At 44.5% G+C, this 20,570-nt stretch overlaps 1 protein-coding gene across 5 annotated transcripts in view; it reads left to right on the forward strand.

Moving 5' to 3' along the window:
* The window catches only part of PBLD (phenazine biosynthesis like protein domain containing), a 46,298-nt gene extending 32,927 nt beyond the window's left edge, over window positions 1-13,371 (forward strand). For 4 of the 5 annotated variants that reach the window (XM_050805250.1, XM_050805249.1, XM_050805251.1 and 1 more), the window contains exons 4-10: window positions 367-465; window positions 4,422-4,531; window positions 4,621-4,650; window positions 7,022-7,110; window positions 7,380-7,558; window positions 10,601-10,663; window positions 11,722-13,371. In XM_050805250.1, coding sequence (XP_050661207.1) covers window positions 367-465; window positions 4,422-4,531; window positions 4,621-4,650; window positions 7,022-7,110; window positions 7,380-7,558; window positions 10,601-10,663; window positions 11,722-11,834 — 683 coding nt within the window. In that variant the 3' untranslated portion in view covers window positions 11,835-13,371. The remainder of the gene's footprint in view (window positions 1-366; window positions 466-4,421; window positions 4,532-4,620; window positions 4,651-7,021; window positions 7,111-7,379; window positions 7,559-10,600; window positions 10,664-11,721) is intronic. The other variant, XM_050805253.1, reaches the window with a different exon arrangement.
* Window positions 13,372-20,570: the final 7,199 nt, after the last annotated feature.

Below are 20,570 nucleotides of genomic sequence, written 5' to 3' on the forward strand. Positions count from 1 at the left end.
TTATAGGTGTGAGCCACCGCTTTACAATCATTCTTGAATGACACCAGAAATTATTTTTAGGTGGGGGGATGATCTTTAAGGAAAATGCCCCCTTATTATTTGCATGCAGACAGTAGATAGAGCGGGAGATTCTGATTTGGTTTTCAGTTCATCTGGGGGAGAGGGTGTTGGTGAACCTGAATGTTTCCATTCCAGATCTAGCACTGGGGAGCCCTACAATGCTTGCCTAGCCATCATTCCTCCTTTTACAACATGTTTTGGCTATTCATCATTCTAGAGAAATATTTAGGAAAGAAGAAAATGAGAAATCTGTGACCTGCTTACATGGGAATGATCTCATCTCTCTTTGGCTTTTCCTACCCTCAGGTTCCTGCTTTGGACTAAGATGGTTTACACCGGCAAGTGAGGTTCCGCTCTGTGGCCACGCCACCCTGGCTTCTGCAGCTGTGCTGTTTTACAAAATAAGTAATGTGATTTTCTTTAATGAATCTAACACTTAGCAAATGGCTTTTTTTTTTTTTAAGTTCTCACACAGACTTATTCTGATGGTCCAAAGTGACTGGTATAAAGACTTTGCAGAGTTTACTTCATGCTATTCGTAATGCAGAAACAAAACTAGCGACCTTCAATAGCACTTTTACCTTTCTGAGTATGTGCCCACCATCACTGGAAAGCTGCAGTCAGAATGCTATTTTTTAAACCGGAGATCTCTGGTCTTTGTGAAGCTTGCATGGGCAGAATTGTCATCTCATACGATATGAGATTGGGGACCAACAGGAACATTTCACTCCAATTATTTCCCCTCCCACATTGAAATTCATTTCACAGTAAGAGATTCTTCAATAAACTTTCTTTTTTTTTTTGAGATGGGGCCTGGCTCGGTTGCCCAGGCTGGAGTGCAGAGTTGGGATATCAGTTCACTGCAAGCTCTGACTCCTGGGCTCAAGCCATCCTCCCACTTCAACCTCCAAAGTAACTGGGACCACAGGTGCACACCACCACACCTGGCTAATTTTTGTATTTTTGGTAGAGATGGGGTTTTGCTGTGTTGCCCAGGCTGACCTCAAATTCCTGAGCTCAATTGATCCACCCACCTTGGCCTCCCAAAGTGCTGGGATTACAGGCATGAGCCACCACGCCCAGCCAATAAGAGCTTCTTTGCTCTGAATTTTAAAGATTCCTGGGCCCCCACTGTATATATACATTCACCTTAAGAGGAGTTGCAGCACCTTAATTCTGCCAGTTTCTATCTTAGCTGCATTTAGTTTAATGGACAAAGATCAGGGCCTTGTGGGGATGGGACAGAGGAGAGATTCCTGGGAAATGCCCTAAAACAGGAGGTGGAAGCAGCCAGAAACAAGCATAGACAGCAAACGGAAATGGAAACAAGGAAAGAAACAGGATAATACGACAGAAGGTCACTGTGGGGGTTGGGCAAAACCCCATCTCTACTAAAAATACAAAAATTAGCCAAGTGTGGTGGCGCATGCCTGTAGTCCCAGCTACTCAGGAGGCTGAGGCAGGAGAATCACTTGAATCTGGAAGGCGGCGGTTGCAGTGAGCTGAGATTGTGCCATTGCACTCCAGCCTGGGCGACAGGGCAAGACTCCGCCTCAAGGAAAAGAAAAAAAAGAAAGCAGGATTGAATAGAGGGAGAAATTGAACTGCAGAGTAGTAGCAACAAAGAAAGGCCTAGGCCAAATCCATGGGGAGCTCTAAAGCTGGACATTTTTTCAAGTAGTATAGTTCCAAGTAGAGGCAGAGATTCAGGCCTTTTTATCCTCCATGGACCAGTCCCCAAAACCTGGAAAAGATGTATGACTTTGGGCAAGGTAGCTCTACTCAGCCAAGGGTAACTCCAAGAGAGTGACTCAGTTGAGAGCTGTAGGCCACCAGCACTCTGGGCAAGCAGGGTCAGGGCCGGGTGTAGGCAGAGCCAGCAAGGCCCCAGGTTGCAGCTGAGAGCAGGTGCCTCCTTACATTTTGTACCCTATGGTACTTACTTGCCTCATGGAGTCCCAGTCCTGAGGCCATGGGTCAGACATAGAATCTGGATCAGCACCCACTAGAGAAGGGGAACTTTGGGCTAAAGGATAAGATGAAGCATCTGTGGGACGAGCTAGAGTGAGAGGAGGAGCATCCCAGGCAGAGGCTAGCAAGTACAAAGCCCCTGGGACCTGTCTATATGATTGGCAGGGATAAAGTTGAGAGGCCATATAATATAATTCAATATACATTTCAAAAAGATGATTTTGGTATCTGTGGATAGGGGACACGTGCAAAGGCAAGCAGACATTCTGAAATGTTTAGGAATTGAGTCTTGAAAAATAAGATTTACTGAAATTAAATTGAGTGTCTTTTGTTTTTTTGTTTTTGTCTTTTTTGAGATGGAGTTTTGCTCTTGTAACCCAGGCTGGAGTGCAATGGCAAGATCTCGACTCACTGCAACCTCTGCCTCCTGTGTTTAAGCGATTCTCCTGCCTCAGCCTCCCAAGTAGCTGGGATTACAGGCGCCTGCCACCACGCCTGGCTAATTTTTGTATTTTTAATAGAGATGGGGTTTCACCATGTTGGCCAGGCTGGTCTCAAACTCCTGACTTCAGGTGAACCACCTGCCTCGACCTCCCAAAGCAAGATTGAGTGTCTTTTGAAAACTGGACTCCACATGGGTTGGTTTGATGCTGAGGTTTGGAATAATAACACCCTGGAACCCCCCCATAGGGCAGTCTTAAGGTTAGATAAGATACGATATGAAAAAATGCTTTGTAAATAGTAATGTCTTATATCGATCATAATGAGAAAAATTAAGCTTTGTGTTTCCAAATGTCAATTTTATGCTCAATGAAAGTTAATAAGTCAAAGTTCTTCACCTTTGACATGTGATTTAAGTTTTACAGAAATATTAAGAGAGAGAAAAGAATTAGGTCACCATTCTTTGTTTTCACTAAAAATGTTACACACACTGATAAGTAGCCCAAGCTGCATCAGTAACAGGGGATGGCAGTATTTGTGGTGCATTCTTTAAATCACATTGCTGTGTAAAAAGTTTGGTTTATTTAGGATAAACCACATTTATTTCATATAAGACTGATATTTACAACTTAAATGTTTTGTTATTCCCTTGGCATATCTTAGACTAGAACAGGTTATGACTCTATGGTTGTTGCTGCAGGATATTTTAAAATCTGTATTAGAAACATTTTAGACTAGGTGCAGTGGTTCATGCCTGTAATCCCAACACTTTGGGAGCCAAGGCAGGAGGATCGCTTCAGTCTAGAACTTAGAGACCAGCCTGGGCAACATAGTGAGACCCTGTCTTTACAAAATATTTAAAAATTATCCAGGCATTATGGCTCATGCCTGTAGTCCCAGCTACTCGGGAACCTGAGGATTGCTTGAGCTCAGGAGGTTAAGGCTGCAGTGAGCCAGTCCCCAGCCTGGGCAACAGAGTGAGACAGTTCCTCAAAGAAAGAGAAAACATTATAAAAGGTAGGTTTAATGTATTAACCTCATTTTATAGATGAGGAAACCGAGATTTAAGGAGGCTGGCCAGGTGTGATGGCTCACGCCTATAATCTAAGCACTTTGGGAGGCTGAGGCGGGTGGATCACTTGTGGTCAGGAGTTTGAGACCAGCCTGACCAACATGATAAAACCTCGTCTCTACTAAAAATACAAAAATTAGCTGGGTGTGATGGTGCACACCTGTAATTCCAGCTTCTTGGGAAGCTGAGGTGGGAGAATCACTTGAACATGGGAGGCAGAGGGTACAGTGAGCTGAGATCGCGCCACTGTACTCCAGCCTGGGCAACACAGTGAGACCCTGTCTCAAGAAAATAAAAAAAGGGCCGGGCGCGGTGGCTCAAGCCTGTAATCCCAGCACTTTGGGAGGCCGAGACGGGCGGATCACGAGGTCAGGAGATCGAGACCAGCCTGGCTAACACGGTGAAACCCCGTCTCTACTAAAAACTACAAAAACTAGCCGGGCGAGGTGGCGGGCGCCTGTAGTCCCAACTACTCGGGAGGCTGAGGCAGGAGAATGGCGTAAACCCGGGAGGCGGAGCTTGCTGAGATCCGGCCACTGCACTCCAGCCTGGGCGACAGAGCGAGACTCCGTCTCAAAAAAAAAAAAAAAGAAAATAAAAAAAGGAGGCTAAGTTAGTAAGGGCACAGTAAGCAGTAAAGAGCTGGGATCTGAAGACTTGAAGTATGACGCCATATCCAATCAGTTTTGTTCTTGGTTCTCAAGTTAGAATCTAGTGAGAGTTTTCTCCATTCTAGACCCCAGCAACCCAAACCTCGCTCCATCATAGAAAAGGATGGCATTGCCAGAAAATCTAAGATAATGCAAAGGTGTTTGAAATGGACATGCACATATATGACAAAGTTGATTTCCTATTTCTTGATTCCTATTTTGTCCAGAAAACATGAATAGCACACTCACGTTTGTCACTCTGAGTGGAGAACTAAGGGCCAGACAAGCAGAGGATGGCATTGTCCTGGACTTGCCTCTTTATCCAGTGTACCCCCAGGTCAGCTCTTTGTGATTATTGCCCTAAGCCGTGTACAACTGACAGCTCTCCTGTTTTATAATAATTTTGTTTTTTTCCCCCCCATCTAGGACTTCCATGAAGTAGAGGACTTGATAAAGGTTGGTAAAAAGAATCAAACCTGAACCTAGTTATTTGTTGTTGTTTGCACACAAAGATTTGGTACCATTTGATCCCTAAAGATAGGCATTCTACCAATATAAATGTTACAGTGTTTCAGGTTTGAATTTTAATATTCAGTCTATTTGGTGAGAAGGTTGACCAGTTTTCCTTGGCTCCTGATTGTCAGTGCTGGCCCCATGGTAGGATGGAGGGAAGAGACACTGTTATGTGACAGGCTGAAAGGCACAAAAGAACCAATGGAGGTGGTGAAGAAGAGAGAGAATGGGATGTCTTAAGGAAATGTAAGTTTCTGGGAGGAGACCAGCCTCTAGGGAAATTAAGGGATGTTGAATTTCTGTACTTTTCTAGCTAGAAGGAGAGGAATGGGTCCTGAGCATGGCCATGCTAGTTCAGGTATGAAAGTTTTGGAGACAAGACAAATTTAAAAACAAACTGCTTTAAACATACTGGTAAGAAAGTGGAAAAAACCTTATAATGGTAGACCTTGTTCATGGTAGAAAGAACTTAACTTATCCTCAGTCAGCATTTATTAAATGGGATAACAAAGGGTTGTAAGTATTGCCATTTTGTGTTCTTCCCTAGAAACTGGCAGTAAGATTCCCAGCCGAGAATTAAACTTTTTTTTTTTTTTGAGACGGAGTTTGCTCTTGTTGCCCAGGTTGGAGTGCAATGGTGTGATCTTGGCTCACCACAACCTCCACCTCCTGGGTTCTAGCAGTTCTCGTGCCTCAGCCTCCCGAGTAGCTGGGATTAAAGGCATGCACCACCATGCCTGGCTAATTTTGTATTTTTAGTAGAGATGGGGTGTCTCCATGTTGGTCAGGCTGGTCTTGAACTCCTGAGCTCAGGTGATCCGCCCGCCTCGGCCTCCCACAGTGCTGGGATTATAGGCGTGAGCCACCGTGCCCACCCTTAAACTTTCAAATCAACATATGAACCCATGCAGATAAGGGCAGGGTTCGAGAGACTAAGGCTCTGGAGAACAGATGGGATCTGGCTGTAGGAGTTCCCATTTCTTGAGGAAGTGATGTTGATCAGCCCATAGTCACAGAGGCAGAAAACCCAAGTACCACCCAAGGCAGAAGGAATTCTGGATGTGGGAACTGGAGTGTCTTGGCCTCTAACAAAGATTAGAGAACCTGAAGCCACCTAGTGACTACCATACAACTACCATGTAATTACCATCTGCTGGGCCTGGCAGCTAGGGCTGGTGCCAAAGGATGGCTTGGTGGTGTGGGAAGGGGTTATCTCCTCATAATCCCCCTCAATGCCCCAAGCCACCCTCAAACAAACATACAAACAAATGATGTTCCTGGATTTCAGCAAGATTATGTGCAGTCAGGTAGAGTGAACCAGGGTATCTTGAGAACAGGTTATGTTATTGATCTGTCACATACAATCTAGTGAAAGTGTTGTGCTTGCCAAGCAGAGCAGCGTAAGACGAGCCCTCTAGTCCCTACTTCCAATCAAACTGCTAGCCCTGAGTCCTTGCTACGTGGAATGTTCTAATTGCTGCTGCAGATACTCCACATATATGATTTTATTTAAACCTCATAGCTCTAAGAGGTGGACATGAGGCCATCTCTAAAGATGGTGGACAGTAGGGATTTAGAGCTTTTTCTCTGACCTTCTCAGACCTGGGCCAAGATATGTGTGTGTGTGTGTGTGTGTGTGTGTGTGTGTGTGTGTGTGTGTGAGATCTTTGGCCTTTCTAAGTCTCTTTCCCCTTCTCTGTGGGGAAAATACCTACTTGAAGGAGTTGTGCATTGAGGCACATAGTAGGCACTTGTGAGCAATGCCTATTTTTTTTTTTTTTTTTTTTTTTGAGACGGAGTCTCACTCTGTCTCTCAGGCTGGAGTGCAGTGGTGCGATCTCAGCCAAGTGATTCTTGGCTCACAAGTGATTCTTGGTTCACCAGGTTCAAGTGATTCTCTTGCCTCAGCCTCCCAAGTAGCTGGGATTACAGGAGTGCACCACCATGCCCGACTAATTTTTGCATTTTAGTAGAGATGGGGTTTTGCCATGCTGGCCAGCCTGGTCTCGAGCTCCTGACCTCAGGTGATCCACCTACCTCAGCCTCCCAAAGTGCTGGGATTATAGGTGTGAGCCACTGCACCCGGCCGCAATGCCTGTTTTGAGGCTCACAGAGGCCTGTTTGGTAGCCAAGAGACTGACCATCCTTGGGGAACACCTTAAGCTCTGAAACTGCACTAACACTCTTGGGGACTGGAGACGATGGGTGTGTTTGGCTCACAGTGGATGTTCAATGAGAGGTCATTTCCTATTTGAGGGGATCAAGGACTTGGCCCAGGGCATGCCCCTGAGGAGTTTTTGGTCTGTCTCCACAGACTGCCATAGGCAACACACTGGTCCAGGACATCTGTTATTCTCCAGATACCCGAAAGCTCCTCCTCCGCCTCAGTGACACTTACAACAGGTAAGACTTTTGGTCGTATCAGCACTTTGGGGAGGGCTGAGTGCCCAGATTTATAGCTCTGCCTTGGTCTGGCTGTGCTGTGTCTAGTCAAACCATGATTTACGCCGCCAGAGCGTTTCTTTCCCCAGTAGGAAGACATTCCCACTTGTTCTTCCCTGCTTTCCTGCTGAGCTGTTTGAGCAAGCTGCACCCTGGCCTGTTTTACAGAATCTGTGTGGTGAGTGGGCTGTGAAATGGGTTTGTCCTAATCCGTCTCATTTACGAACCAGGTCATTTCTGGAGAACCTGAAAGTGAACACGGAGAATCTGCTGCAAGTTGAAAACACAGGGAAGGTGAAAGGGCTTATTCTTACCCTTAAAGGAGAGCCTGGTGGGCAGAGCCAGTCGTTTGACTTTTACTCCAGATATTTTGCACCGTGGGTTGGTGTGGCTGAAGACCCAGTGACAGGTACTTTTTACTTGAGCCCAGGCGAGGGTTAAACAATGGAAGAGGAGGATCACACATAGTTATTAAATGCACTTCATGTGACCTTTCAGGTGGCTTGGGTTTTGAGCTGCCTTATTCCTCTATCTTTCCCCATTCCTGCCATCCCTTCACTGAAGTCTCACATGAAAAACGTGAAATAGAGCAGGCAGATAGCAGGGTTAAACCTGAGTGTCAGGCAGCCTGGGTTTACACTCCGAGCTTCCTAGCTCTTGACCTTGGGCAAGTGACTTGACTTTTAAAGTTCTCAGTTCCCTGCTCTATAAATTGTATGTAATACCTGATAGGGGTATAACAACACAGTGCCTGTTAAAGGCTTAACACAGTGCCTGGCACATGGTAAGTGCCCAATAACTACTAGCTGTTATATTGTATTCTGTTTTTTTGAGATAGGGTCTCATTCCATCACCCAGGCTGGAATGGAGTGGCACGATCTCAGCTCACTGCAACCTCGGCCTCCCAGGTTCAAGTGATTCTCCTGCCTCAGTCTCCCGAGTAGCTGGGACTACAGACGTCCGCCACCACACCTGGCTATTTTTGTATTTTTAGTAGAGATAGGGTTTCACCATGTTGGCCAGGATTGTCCTGAACTCCTGACCTCAAATGGTCCCTCCTTGGCCTTCCAAAGTGCTGGGATTACAGGCATGAGCCACTGCACCTAGCCAACTACTAGCTATTTTAATATTAACAACAAAACTAGCTCCTTGAGCCAACACTTCTAGATTGTCTGCCACCTGGGAGCAGAGGGATGAGTCAAAGATGGGGAGAAATGTCATGACTCCTACTCTCACCCTCTTTGGAAACAGTGGGCTGCACTGCAAAGGACGAGAAAGCTTGATGTGGGAGGATGTGGGTGGGATGGTGAAGGGGCCACAGGAGGCTGGGCAGAGCCTTCAAGGCTCCGTTCTGGTAAGATGACAGGGCCTGGATGGCTCAGTCACTCTGTGAGGAACAAAACACGAAATTCAAAACTCAGCAAACAAGCACTTTTAAAGACTCAGGAAAATGCCCAACAATATCCAAATAGTCCAGCTTCCCCATGGAAGAAAAGTTCTGAGCAGATCTGCACATGCACAGCTGCTTCACAAAGATTTTAATTGGCACAGAGTGCAAGTTTTTTTTTTTTTTTTTTTCTGTAGTAATGCTTTTCTAGAGTGTAAAGGCCCTTGGACTTGGATTTTGATGACCAACCATCTGGGTTTGCTTGGGACTGAGGGGTTTCTCAGGATACGGAACTTTCAGTGCTAAAACCAGAACAGTCTCGCGCAAACCAGGATGGTTGGTTGCCGGTTGCCTTACTTGAATATCCCATAACACCTTTTTTTTTTTTTTTTTTTTTTTTTTGAGAAGGACTCTCTCTCTGTTGCCCAGGCTGGAGTGCAATGGCATGATCTCAACTCTCTGCACCCTCTGCCTCCCAGGTTCAAGAGATTCTCCTGCCTCAGCCTCCCGAGTAGCTGGGATTACAGGCACCTGCCACCATGCCAGGCTAATTTTTTGTATTTAAGTAGAAAGAGGGTTTTGCCATGTTGGCCAGGCTGGTCTCGAACTCCTAGCCTCAGGTGATCCACCCGCCTCGGCCTCCGAAAGTGCTGGGATTACAGGCGTGAGCCACCATGCCCGGCCCCATAACACTTAATAGGTTTTCCTAAATGAGAGGCTTTTCCTCCCCATCTTTTTCTCTGCAAAATATTTTTCTGTCAGTTATTGCTGTATATTTTGTTATTTCATTTTAAAATCTAATCTCTGATCTAAATCTAGAGTACAAACATGAAAAAATACCTCACTAAAAAAGAAGTTCTTTTGGCACCAAAAGCTCAGGAATGTTAGCTTGGTGGAAAATTTAGCCTTTTGGCCAGGTACAGTGGCTCATGCCTGTAATCCCATCACTTTGGGAGGCCGAGGTGGGAGGACTGCATGAGGCCAGGAGTTTCAGAGCAGCCTGAGCAACATAGGGAGACCCCATCTCTACAAAAAAATTAAAGATGTAGAAAGACTTATGCAAGGCTGGGCACAGTGGCTCATGCCTGTAATCCCAGCCCTTTGGGAGGCTGAAATGGGTGAATCACTTGAGGTCAGGAGTTCAAGAACAGCCTGGCCAACATGGTAAAACCCTGTCTCCACTAAAAATACAAAAATCAGCTGGGCATGACGGCGCATGCCTGTAATCCCAGCTACTCAGGAGGCTGAGGCAGGAGAATCACTTCAGCCTGGGAGGCAGAGGTTGCAGTGAGCCAAGATTGTGCCACTGCACTCCAGCCTGGGCGACAGAGCAAGACTCCATCTCAAAAAAAAAAAAAAAAAAGAAAAAGAAAAGAAAAGAAAAAAAAATTATGCAAAGGCCTTGATTCTCCTACCAAGGGCTAACAATTAGCTGGTAGACAAGACAAGAATTAAAACCTGCAGTCTAATTCAGCCTTAAGAAACTGTAACGACCAGTTACAGTGGCTCATACCTGTAATCCCAGCACTTTGGGAAGCTGAGGCAGGTGGATCTCTTGAGATCAGGAATTCGAGGCCAGGCTGGGCAACATGGCGAAACCTCATCTCTACAAAAAATACAAAAATTAGCCAGGCATGGTGACATGCACCTGTAGTTCCAGCAACTTGTGGGGGGCTAAGGTAGGAGGATGCCTTGAGAATGGGATGTCCACACTGCAGTGAGCCATGATTGTGCCACTGCACTCCAGGCTGGACAACAGAGCATGACTCTGTCTCAAAAAATAAATAAAATAAATAAAAATTAAATAAAAGAAAAAGACAAAGGGAAAGAAAAGAAACTGTAAGACCATTTGATACATAATTTGGCAGAGTTTATCCATAAATTCTATGTCTTCCTTTCTATCACCATTCATAATTCTATACCCTGTGGTGGCCTGGCCAACATAATGATTTAGGTGATCTAGGGTTTAGTCAAACTGGATAATTGATTGTAATTGCTTAGAAATTTAACACAAAATCGCCCATTTTCTTTGGGATTATCTCCTAACTTTTCACTTCTTTTGAGGGTCTGCACATGCTGTTCTCAGCAGCTACTGGTCCCAGCAGCTGGGGAAGAAAGAAATGCATGGTAGGACAGCTCTTTACCAATTTCTTTTTATTTGCCTAATTCAAAGCTAGTGTTCCTTCTCATATGTACTATCCCCTTGAAAATGTAATAAAATGTTACGTATCACCCATGTGAAAATGAAAGGTTTTAAAATTCCTTCACTCTTAAAGATCCTCCACCCCAAACATCCTTCACCTCTGTCTCCCCCAACATACAGAGACTGTACAGACACAGACACAGTAACTGCCCAATAAGTGTTTGTTGAATAAAATTAGCTGTATAACTTTGGCCCAGAGAGGTTATTTATAATGTGATGGGTTGAGACTGGATGATCACCAAGGTTCCTTACTGCTATTGCTCATCACAGGATTGAATCAAACAAATTACTTTGGAACCAAGTCCCCTAGTGATTAATGTATTGCTTAGAGGCAAAGAAAAATGATGGCAGCCGATGGAGGCTGCACTGCCCTGATCATCCAAGGAGTAGTCTGTGACCCTGATTTGTAGAGAATAGGGTGGCTATTCATTTTCCTTGGAGAGTCTAATTATTCTCCTAAGTACTGAGCTCCTGGAAGATTGAGGCTGTGCCTGTTTTGTCTGCCTGGCACACGTGGTTGCTTGAATATGTTATGAGTGAATGAACTCCCTCTGTCCTATTCAGCGCTGAGAAGATGGGGGCCTTCTCAGGAGGACTGAGACCACCCTTCTTCATCTTCTTAGAGTTATAGGCCTTCATCTATTGTTTCAAACATCTTTGCTTACTCCTAGAGAGAGCTGGGGAAGAAGCGATGAGTGGGTTGTGTCTGGGCCATTACAGGAATTAGTAGAGGAGGTGGCCCAGGAAAAGGCTCAGGACTGGAGTATGTGGAGCTGTGTGTTTTGTAGATCAAATTGAGTTTGTGGCTCTCTCAGTCTGCAAGAGAATGGGGATGGGAGTGGGCAGTACCATAAACAGATGAAGGAGTTTATTCTTGAAACTGATCTGGGAGGACTCTAAGATTTGTAATAAGTCTTTCACTATGCTTTGTTAATTTAAAAGGGTGAAAATACTCTTAATTTGACTTGTTTGTTTTCTTTAGCGTTTCAGTGTTCCCAACGAGGAGGAGAGCTGGGAATTTCACTTCGTCCACCTGGAAGGGTTGACATTAGAGGAGGTGCAGCTGTTGTTTTAGAGGGCACGCTGACAGCCTAGAGGTGCGCTGACTGCTGCTGTCTCTAATCACCAAGTATTTTCTGCGTAAAAAGAAATGTAAGGGACTGCCATTAGCAAATGTGCATAGTAGTCTACTTAATCCTCATGTTTAAAATTGAAAAATGGGCCAGGCACAGTGGCTCACACCTGTAATCCTAACACTTTGGGAGGCCGAGGTGGGCGGATCACCTTAGGTCAGGGGTTCGATACCAGCCTGGCCAACATGGTGAAACCCCGTCTCTACTAAAAATACAAAAATGAGCTGGGTGTGGTGCCGTATGCCTGTAATCCCAGCTACTCGGGAGGCTGAGGCAAGGAGAATCGCTTGAACCCAGGAGGCAGAGGTTGCAGTGAGCCAAGATCGCACCACTGCACTCCAGCCTGGGCGACAGAGTGAGACTCCATCCCCACAAAAATAAATAAATAAATAAATAAATAAATAAATAAATAAAAATTGAAAAATGAAGACATTTTAATGGAGATTTAATAATGCTTCCAGACTAATGAACTAATGGAGTTTTGGCTCCACTCATGAGTGTATTTGAAATGTAAGTAACCAGCTACAAAGAATAATGTCTCTTCATTTGATTATGACTACCAATCAAGAGAAGGAGGAATACATTTCTGAGGAGTGAAGCTAAATCATTTGAACTTAAATGAGTACCTGATTTTGCAGCCATTAAAATGAATCAATAACTATGTGGAAATAAAGAAAAAATATTTTATAATATAATACTAAGAAAGAAAGAGGACAGTAGGCCATAAAATGTTAGCAATGTTATGCTATGTCTATGTAGATAAGCATGGGCCATTAAAAATAGCAAACTGGAAACAGTTCATGTGTGGGGGGCAAGATTGGAAGTAATTTTAATGTATCTAAGAAGTGATTTCCTTTATTGTTGTACTCATGTACAAAGACTAAAGATCAGGACAAATCCAGAAAATAAAAACAAAACAGTATTTATTAGGCTACTTCCTGTCGTAGTGAAATTAAACACTAAAAGTAATGTAATCTCAGCTGGGTGTGGCGGCTCATGCCTGTAATCCCAGCACTTTGGCAGGATGAGGCAGGAGGATCGTTTGAGCCTAGGAGTTTAAGACCAGCCTGGGCAACACAGCGAGACCCTGTTTCTATTTAAAAAAAAAAAAGTAATGTAATTTCAATCTTTTTCTTGATATATGACTTGAGAATGATATTGTAAAAGGAATTCTTCTCTTCAATAAAATGGGTTTTAACATAACTTTAAATTCAGTTAAATCTACAATATTGAACACCTATAGTTGACTTAGGGATGGGGACTTTTTCACGTCATTAAGAGTGTTTGTTTAAGGTGATCTCACTGATGGTAGTTCTCAGCCATCTCAAAAACTGCAAGCTAATCAGTTAGACATTCTTTAATGACCCCAATTTTTTCACTTTAATTGCTACCATGTTTTCTGTTTTTACTAATTTTTGCTAAAGCATGTAAGAGTGAATTTATTATAGCAGTAATCTTGTGTTTCTCCTGATTTGCAATAAAGTCAGTCGTTCACCAGCTTTAATGCCTTAACTTAATGAGTAACCAGTGCCCCCCGCCCCCCCAGACCTCACAACTGATCACAACACTCCCATGGGTCATGATACCAAGGGTGAGAATCACCAGAGGGTTTTCCCCCAATTTTGGATTTTCCCAACCTGAGACTGAACTATATGAATAAGTTTATATAAATGCATAGTTGAGAGGGCCTGAATTTGATCAGATCTGAATGTGATCTTTCAAATGTGTGCTAAATTCTTTTTTTTTTTTTTTTTTTTTGAGACAGAGTCTTGCTCTGTCGCATAGGCCGGTGCCATCTTGGCTCACTGCAACCTCTGCCTTCCAGGTTCAAATGATTCTCATGACACAGCCTCCAAAGTAGCTGGGATTACAGGCACCGACCACCATGCCTGGCTAATTTTTGTATTTTTAGTAGAGATGGGATTTTGCCATGTTGACCCGCATGGTGGTCTCAAACCCCTAGCCTCAAGTGATCCACCTGCCTTGGCTTCCCAAAGTGCTGGGATTACAGGCGTGAGCCACTGTGCCCGGTGGTGCTATGTGCTTAATAGATATTTTTGGGAAAGAAATCTCTGAGATAACTCTGGATTCCTTTTCGCATGAAAGTTGTTATTTGTAGCACCTGACTTGACTTTTCCTCCTATATTTTCAAACCACATATTCGCTTGTGTGATTTTTGTTTGAAATTGTCCAATGGATAGTTGAGTCCAAATAGTCAGAATACTGATTATGCTGTTTTCTGTACAGATGCTGTTTATGTAAGAACACTGATTATGTTTACTGTGTTTCCTCAGCCTGCTGAAAATGGACTCAGGGGCTGCAACACACATGTGTGTGGGAAGTAGCCACCAGGGAAGCAGGGACCAGGGCAGGACAAGCACACCTGAATAGATAAACAAAACATCTATTTATCTTTATATAAATATGCCTACATGTATATAAAAATAAACATATTTAAACACTAAGGCCAGGCGTGGTGGCTCATGCCTGTAATCCTAGCATTTTGGGAGGCCGAGGTGGGTGGATCACTTGAGGTCAGGAGTTCGAGACCAGCCTGGCTAACATGGGGAGACCCCGTCTCTATTAAAAATACAAAATTAGCCGGATGCGATGGCAGGTGCCTGTAATCCCAGCTACTCAGGAGGCTGAGGCAGGAGAATCACTTGAACCCAGGAGGCAGAAGTTTCAGTGAGCTGAGATCACACCCTGCACTCCAGCCTGCGCAACAGAGCAAGACTGTCTAAAAATAAATAAATAAACACTAAAATCACATTTGGTCTTGACCTGTGCATGTGTAGTCAAATTCTACTAAATAAATACATTATGATGGGATTTTAATTCATCAAGCTGGGAAGCTTATCATGTCTTGATGATATCTATGATTTAAGTCCATTTTGCCATTTTGCTGACTCTTCTTATTTTGGCTTTTTAGTCACTATGCAGCTTTGTAATGTTTGTTTGTTTCTTTGTTTTTAAGAGAAAAGGTCTTGCTCTTTTGCCCTTGCTTGTTGCCCAGGCTGGAGAGCAGTGGGGTGATCATAGCTCATCGCAGCCATGAACTCCTGGGCTCAAGTGATCCTCCCACCCCAGCCTCCTGAGTAGCTAGGACTACAGGCATGTGCCTCCATGCCCAGCTAATTTTTGAATTGTTTGTAGAGACAGGGTCCTGTTATGTTGCCCAGTCTGGTCGTGAACTCTTGGCTTCAAGTGATCCTCCTGCCTTGGCCTCCCAAATGATTGGCATTACAGTCATGAGCCACTGTGCCTGGCCAGCTTTTTATGTTTTTATACAAATATAAAAAGTGACATCTCTGGGTAGCAACAGCAAAGAGCCTCTAGGGTATACAATGTACAGTGAGTTATCTGCTGATATGAGCAGGGCAGGTTTGAGAGCCCTAGTTCCAGATAGGTTTGTTCCTGCCTCTTCCACCTCTGCCCACCTCTTGCCTACCTGATCTTACTGAGAATGGCCGGAGGTGAATGCAGAGGGAGGTTGTGAGAGCTGTTTCTGCTTGTATTAGTCCTTTTTCACACTGCTGATAAAGACATACCTGAGACTAGGTAATTTATAAAGAAAAAGAGTTTAGTGGACTCACAGTTTTACATGGCTGGGGAGGCCTCATGATCATGGCAAAGGTGAAAGGCATATTTTACATGGTGGCAGGCAAGAGAGAATGAGAGCCAAGCAAAAGGGGGAGACCCCTTATAAAACCAGCAGATCTAGTGAGACTTATTCTGTACCACAAGAACAGTATGGGGGAAACTGCCCCCATGATTCAGTTATTTCCCACCACCAGATTTCTCCTACAACATGTGGGAATTATGGGAGCTACAATTCAAGGTGAGATTTGGGTGGGGACACAGGCAAACTATCATTCCATTCTTGGTCCCTCCCAAATCTCATGTTCTCACATTTCAAAGCCAATCATGCCTTCCCAACAGTCTCCCAAAGTATTAACTCATTTCAGCATTAACTCAAAAGTCCACAGTCCAAGCTTCATCTGAGACAAGGCAAGTCCCTTCCACCTATGAGCCTGTAAAATGAAAAGCAAGTTAGTTACTTCCCACATGCAATGGGGGTACAGGCATTGAGTAAATACAACTGTAACAAATAGGAGAAATTGGCCAAAACAAAGTGGCTACATACAGGTCCCAGACAAGTCTGAAATCCACTGGGGCAGTCAAATCTTAAAGCTCCAAAATGATCTCTTTTGACTCCATGTCTTAATCCAGGCCACACTGATGAAACAGATGGGCTCCCACAGCCTCAGGCAGCTCTACCCCTGTGGCTTTGCAGGGTATAGCCCCCTCATGGCTGCTTTCACAGGCTGATATTGTCTGTGGATTTTCCAGGTGCATGGTGCAAGCTGTTGGTTGATCTACCATTATGGGGTCTGGAGGACAGTGGCCCTCCTCTTACAGCTCCACTAGGCAGTGCCCCAGTGGGGACTCTGTGTGGGGGCTTGCACCCCACATTTCCCTTCCACAGTGCCTTAGAGGTTCTCTACGAGGGCTCCATCCCTGTAGCACACTTCTGCCTGGACAACCAGGCATTTCCATAAATCCTCTGAAATCTAGGCAGAGGTTCCTAAACCTTGATTCTTGACTTCTGTGCTCCTGCAGGCTCAACACCATGTGGAAGCTGCCAAGGCTTGGGGCTTGCACACTCTGAAGTAATGGCCTGAGCTATACCTTGGCCCCTTTTAGCCATGGCTAGAACAGCTGGGATGCAGGGCACCAAGTCCCTAGGCTGCACACAGCAGGAGGGTCCTGGACCTGGCCCACAAAACCATTTTTTCTCTCCTAGGCCTTTGGGCCTATAGTGGGAGGAGCTGCCACAAGGTCTCTGACATTCCCTGGAGACATTTTCTCCATTGTGTTGGTGATAAACATTTGTCTACTTGTTATGCAAATTTCTGCAGCTGGCTTGAATTTCTCCTCAGAAAATGGGTTTTTCTTTTTCTATTGCATCCTCAGACTGCAATTTTTTTGGACTTTTATGCTTTGTTTCCCTTAAAACTGAATGCTTTTAACAGCACCCAAGCCACATCTTGAATGCTTTGCTGCTTTGAAATTTTTTCAGCCAGATACTCTAAATCATCTCCTTCAAGTTAAAAGTTCCACAGATCTCTAGGGCAGGGGCAAAATGTTGCTAGTCTCTTTGCTAAAACATAGCAAGAGTCATCTTTACTCCAGTTCCCAACGAGTTCTTCATCCCTGAGACCACCTCAGCCTGGATTTCATTGTCCATATCATTATCAGCATTTTGGTCAAAGCTGTTCAACAAGTGTCTAGGAAGTTCCAAGCTTTCCCACATTTTCGTGTCTTCTTTTGAGCCCTCCAACTGTTCCAACCTCTGCCTGTTACCTAGTTCCAAAGTTGCTTCCACATTATTGGGTATCTTTACAGCAGTGCCCCACTCCTGGTACCAATTTACTGTATTAGTCCGTTTTCATGCTGCTGATAAAGGCATACCTGAGACTGGATAATTTACAAAGAAAAAGAGGTTTAATGGACTTACAGTTCCACATGGCTGGGGAGGCCTCACAATTATGGCAGAAGGTGAAAGCATGTCTTACATGGTGGCATGCAAGAGAGAATGAGAGCCAAGAAAAAGGAGAAACCCTTTATAAAACCAGCAGATCTCGTGAGACTTATTCACTATCACGAGAACAGTATGGGGGAAACCACCCCCATGATTTAGTTATCTCCCACCAGGTCCCTCACACAAGTTGTGGGAATTATGGGAGCTACAATTCAAGATCAGATTTGGGTGGGGACACAGCCAAACCGTATACTGCTTTCAAGTTTAATGTTGCTATTGGTTGAAAAAAGTGCTCCCAGTAAAGTTGGCATCCCATCTCTGGTGTATTGAATTAGACTAGGTTATGCTAAAGTATAAAATATCTACAAAATCACAGTGGCTTAAAATAACAAACATTTTATTTGACCTCAGTTGTCTAGTACAGGTCAGGAGGGGTGCTGTTCCTTGTGATCATGCAGGGGCTCAGGCTGATTTTTCATTCTGCCATCTCAATATGTGGTCTCTGTGGTTGTGGCAGCAGGAGGAAAGAGTGTATGGAGACCTTCCTGTGTTTTGCCTCAGAAGTGATAGGTGTCAATTCTGTTCACAGCCTTTGGCCAGAACTGGTCACATATCTCCACCTAACAGCCAGAAAGCTGAGAAATGTGAGAGCTCGTGGATGTATTCTGTGTACAGTAAATATAATTGCTATGCCTGGGAAAGATTTTCAGGCCACTCAGATGGTTCCCTCTAGGATGACATTACATGGGTAAACTTATAGCCCAGGGTATTAGGGGTACAGTCTCAAAAGCCTATTATGTAAATGCACCAAGAGTAAATCTTTCAGCGGCAAACTCACATTAACCTAGCACATAGAGACTGACATAAAGCCAGAACACCAATTTGTTATTTTACAATGAGAAATGTAACCACAGAATAGATTAGATCAGAGCATTTTCTCCCTATTTGCATATCTGTTTGGGAAACCAAATTGTAATCAGAAAGCTGCTTGGTGACCAGGGAGCCAAAACAAGGAGCAAAATGGACTTAAATGACAGATGTCATCAAGACCTGATAAGCTTCCCCACTTTGACAACACAATAGAATCCTATCATACTGCACTTACTTTAGTCGAATTTGACTACGTGTGCTCAGGTCAAGGCCAAATGTGGTTTTAGTGTTGATTAATTGATTGATTGATTGAGATAGGGTGTTTCTCTGTCACCCAGGCTGAAGTGCAGTGGCGTGATCATAGCTCATTGCAGCCTTGACTTCTTGAGCTCAAGCCATCCTCCCACCCCAGCCTCCTGAGTAGCTGGAACCACAGGCACATGCCACCACTCCTGGCTAATATTTTGATTTTTTTGTAGAGATGAAGTCTCACTATGTTGCGCAGGCTGGTCTCAAACTCCTGGGCACAAATGACCTTCCTGCCTTGGCCTCCCAAAATGCTGAGATTATAGGTGTAAGCCGCCACACTTGGCCTAAATATATCCATTTTTGATACAACTATGGTCCCTAGTTCAAGCAAACATCTCTGTCGGATACTCAACAAAACAGTGATTTGTTCTAGCATTGTAGAAAAAAAACTGGTAGTGCTATGCTTGTGAACTGGTGTATTTGTCTACTATGCTTTACAGGTTATTCATGGGACTTTCTTTCTTTTTCTTTCTTTCTTTCTCTCTCTTTCTCCTTCTTTCTTTCTTTCTTTCCTTCCTTCCCTCCCTCCTTCCTTCCTTCTTTCCCTCCTTCCCTCCCTCCCTCTTTCTTTTTTTCTTTCTTTCTTTCTCTCTCTCTCTTCTTTCTTTCTCTCTCTCTCTCTCTCTCCCTCTCTCTCTCTCTCTCTCTCTCTCCCTCCTCCCTCCCTCCCTCCCTCCCTCCCTTCCTCCTTTCCTCCCTTCCTCCCTTCCTTCCTTCCTTCCTTCCTTCCTTCCTTCCTTCCTTCCTTCCTTCCTTCCTTCCTTCCTTCCTTCCTTCCTTCCTTCCTTCCTCCCTTCCTTCCTTCCTTCCTTCCTTCCTTCCTTTTTGAGACAAAGTCTCACTCTGGCCCAGGCTGGAGTGCAGTGTCATGATATTGGCTTACTGCTACCTCTGCTTCATGGTTTCCAGTGATTCTCTTGCCTCAGCCTCCCGAGATGCTGGGACTACAGGCGCCCACCACCACACCTGGCTGATTTTCATATTTTTAGTAGAAACAGTTTCACCATATTGGCCAGGCTGGTGTTGAACTCTTGACCTCAGAAGATCTGCCTGCCTTTGCCTCCCAAAGTGTTGGGATTACAGGTGTAAGCCACCACACCTGGCCTATTTGTGGGATTTTCAAGGATAATCTTGGAAAACTTAATTTTTGCGTTATACACTATGGTAGCCTGCTTCCAAAATGGTTTCCAGTGATCCCCATCTTCTGCTATCAGGCCCTTAGGCAGTCCCCTCCCATATTGCACCAGGATTGGTCTGTGAGACCAGTGGAATATCCAGAGGTAAAGCAGTTAGGTTATAAAAGGCTGCACCTTCTGTTTTGGTCAGTTTCTGTCCGTCTACCTCCCTCTCTTGAATGCCTTTCCCTGTGGGAAGCCAGCTGCCTCATCATGAGCAGCCTTAAGAAGAAGCCCATGTAGCAACGAACTTAAGCCTTTGACCAACAGCCACATAAATGAGCTTGAAAGTGGACCTTCCCCGCTCTGGTCATCCTCAGATGATGCCATCCCACTGACACCTTGACAGTAGCCTTGTGAGAGACCCTGAACCAGAGGTACCCAGCTATGCTGCTCCAGATTGTTAACCCACAGAGACTGAGATAATAAATGTTCATAGTTTTAAGTAGCTAAATTTGACGTAATTTGTTTTGCAGCAAAAGAAAACGAATGCACATGCTGTCTTTATCTTTTATTTTTATTTTTTATTTACTTTTTTGGGACAGAGTTTCACTCTTGTTGCCCAGGCTGGAGTGCAATGGCACGATCTTGGCTCACTGCAACCTCCACCTCCTGTGTTCAAGCAATTCTCCTGCCTCAGCCTCCCAAGTAGCTGGGATTACAAGTATGTACCGCCACGCCTGGCTAATTTTGTATTTTTTAGTAGAGAGAGGGTTTCTCCATGTTAGTCAGGCTGGTCTTGAACTCCTGACCTCAAGTGATCCACCTCCCTCGGCCTCCCAAAGTTCTGGGATTACAG

Source organism: Macaca thibetana, chromosome 9, assembly GCF_024542745.1.
Source record: "Macaca thibetana thibetana isolate TM-01 chromosome 9, ASM2454274v1, whole genome shotgun sequence".
Lineage (NCBI taxonomy): Eukaryota > Metazoa > Chordata > Mammalia > Primates > Cercopithecidae > Macaca > Macaca thibetana.